The 2,500-nt window shown below is 41.7% G+C and overlaps 1 protein-coding gene across 1 annotated transcript in view; it reads left to right on the forward strand.

Annotated features, from left to right (window-relative positions):
* LOC119577078 (basic salivary proline-rich protein 2-like) overlaps positions 1-2,033 on the forward strand; it is a 93,539-nt gene extending 91,506 nt beyond the window's left edge. The window contains 3 exon segments of the mRNA XM_037924757.1: positions 471-641; positions 820-1,520; positions 1,522-2,033. Coding sequence (XP_037780685.1) covers positions 471-641; positions 820-1,520; positions 1,522-1,692 — 1,043 coding nt within the window. The 3' untranslated portion in view covers positions 1,693-2,033.
* The last annotated feature ends 467 nt before the right edge of the window (positions 2,034-2,500 follow it).

Consider the following 2,500-nt stretch of genomic DNA (forward strand, 5'->3'; position numbering starts at 1 on the left):
TATATATATATTTTTTTTCTTTTTTTTTTTCTTTTAACAGCCATTCATTCCACTGCAGGACACATGCCTCTGTCAATTCATTACTGAGATGTTATATGGCAGTGCCACCCTTGCCTAATTGGATGCCTTTCCTAATCAACCGCGATTTGTGCCACGGCGGTGACTTCCCCTATAACACATGCATTTGAATTTTCAAGGTGATATGTCGTTTTCTCGGGCTCGAGCCAGCAGTTAGAACGCAGGCATTTTTTCGGCTGCAGTGGCTGGGATTTGAACTCGGGGACCACGAGGGTCGGAGTCCAGTGCTCTAACTACTGGACCATCGTTGCAGTCATATATATATATATATATATATATATATATATATATATATATATATATAGAGAGAGAGAGAGAGAGAGAGAGAGAGAGAGAGAGAGAGAGAGAGAGAGAGAGAGAGAGAGAGACTTGATACCACCTTTACTCTGCAGGACTGAATCCACAGCCTCCGCCTGGGATTCCTTTCCATCGCCGCGCATCCACCAGGATTCGTTCCTCCTTCAAGGAATCTCGACAGGCCGTCCATAGGGCATCCATGAGGCTGAGTCAAAGGAGAAGAAGGCCGCGGCCCGGTCCTGCTACGGACACCGGCATTTCAGCAGGTTTGAGTTATTTTGTTGTGTATGTGAACGTGAGTGTGACTAATGTTGTATATAATATAATCTGATAAACAATTATTTGATTCTTCTTGCTACTGACATATGGGCATATCTTTACTACAGATGTTCATCTTTTAAAACTTTTACAGCACACGTCCAAATGTTTTTAAACCTTTGACAGATCGACCTGAAGTGACCCACATCACTGGACCGCCGCCCTTCGTGAACGGACCCCGGTCGCTGCGCACACATCCACCCCAGCCGCCCCTCAATCCCCAGAGTGAACCTCCTCCGCCTTATTCTACAGAACCTTTAGGAGCCGAAGAATTAATCGTGCCCTCTGCTAGCGGCAACCGCGCGGGGCCTTCTCGGGACTTGGCTTGCGAAAAGTCGACAGACGAACGCAAGGCTTATTCCCCCATTTCACCCTCTCATTACCTCACTCCAAGGTCAGAGATCAGACGGTACACTCCGTCAGAATATTCTCAACAGGCTCCGAAGAAGGAGCAAATACGTAATCCTGCTTTCAATCCCGATTATGACCCTTCGAGGCCTGCAACCTTTTCGCATCCTCAGCTGCAGGCGGCCAACCTCAACCGCCACTTCCTTCCTCTTGATTCAAGAATTCAGAATTTGCCGCACTGTGGAGGAAGACATCCACCTCAAAAACTGCACCATAGGGGCCCTCTACACCAGGGGTACGGTTACAATAGAGAACCCCCACCACAGAGTGTTGAGGGACTCCCACCACAACCTCCAAGAGGACCCCCAATAAAAGCCCCAAGAGGACCCCCACCACCAAGTCAGAAAGGACCAGTAGCACACACTCTCAAGGGACCGCAGCTATTATACTTAAGGGGACCCCCAACACACAACCCCAACCTACCTCAGTGGACCTTTGCCCCAAGGGCCCAGTTACGTGGGCTCTCCAAGAAACTCTGTACCCTCAAATGGGACGCGGGCCCCCATGCCCCCAGGATTTGGAGGAAATCTTCACGGAAATTCCCGCGTTTACCTTAATTCGGAAACTAATATAGATGAGACGATAATTTAAGTCTTATATATTTCTCTTCAGTGAGATCTCTCTCACTCCTTCCTTGCTTTGTTTTTGTAATATCTGTGATGTTTCGGATTGTGAGACCACTTCACCCTTTAAGTAGTTGTCTTCTTCCAGATTTTCATATATTTCCTCGCTGTTTTTCTCTCTTTTCTTTCACTCTTTTGGTATCTTTAAATTTCTGAAACCTGTACTTGCTCTTTCTCTTTCACTCGCACTTACCTATTTTGTCTTTTCTGTTTTCGTGGACTTTGGGATGTCTCTTCTCATCATTTAAGTTAAGTGCTGATGTTATTTCGTCCTTTTGATTCCGTCAATAATATTTTCTTAGCAACTGGTGTTGGACAGATTTCATCAATATAAAACTGTAACATTACTGTAATTAGAAAGTGAATACATATCTAAATAATTTTATCACATAGAGACATAAGATATTCATAGAATTTCTCTTTTATTATTATTATTATTTTTTTTTTTTTTACTGAAAACTCTCCATTGTGTCTCTTGTAAGAGTAAGAAGGTGTAGTATGTGAGAATAGTAAGTTTCATTTATCGTTGTAGCTCTTTCACAATAATGATTATGATAACGATAATATAAACATCATATTGACAACAACAACAATACTGATGATAATGATGATTATAATGACAACAATTACAGTATTAATCCTAAGGATAATAAGAATGAGAGCAATACCAATAATAATAATTGATAATGATGAAAATAATGAGAATGCTAATAATAATAACAATAATAATAATAATAATAATAATAATAATATTAATATTAATAATGATAATGATA

Source organism: Penaeus monodon, chromosome 9, assembly GCF_015228065.2.
Source record: "Penaeus monodon isolate SGIC_2016 chromosome 9, NSTDA_Pmon_1, whole genome shotgun sequence".
Lineage (NCBI taxonomy): Eukaryota > Metazoa > Arthropoda > Malacostraca > Decapoda > Penaeidae > Penaeus > Penaeus monodon.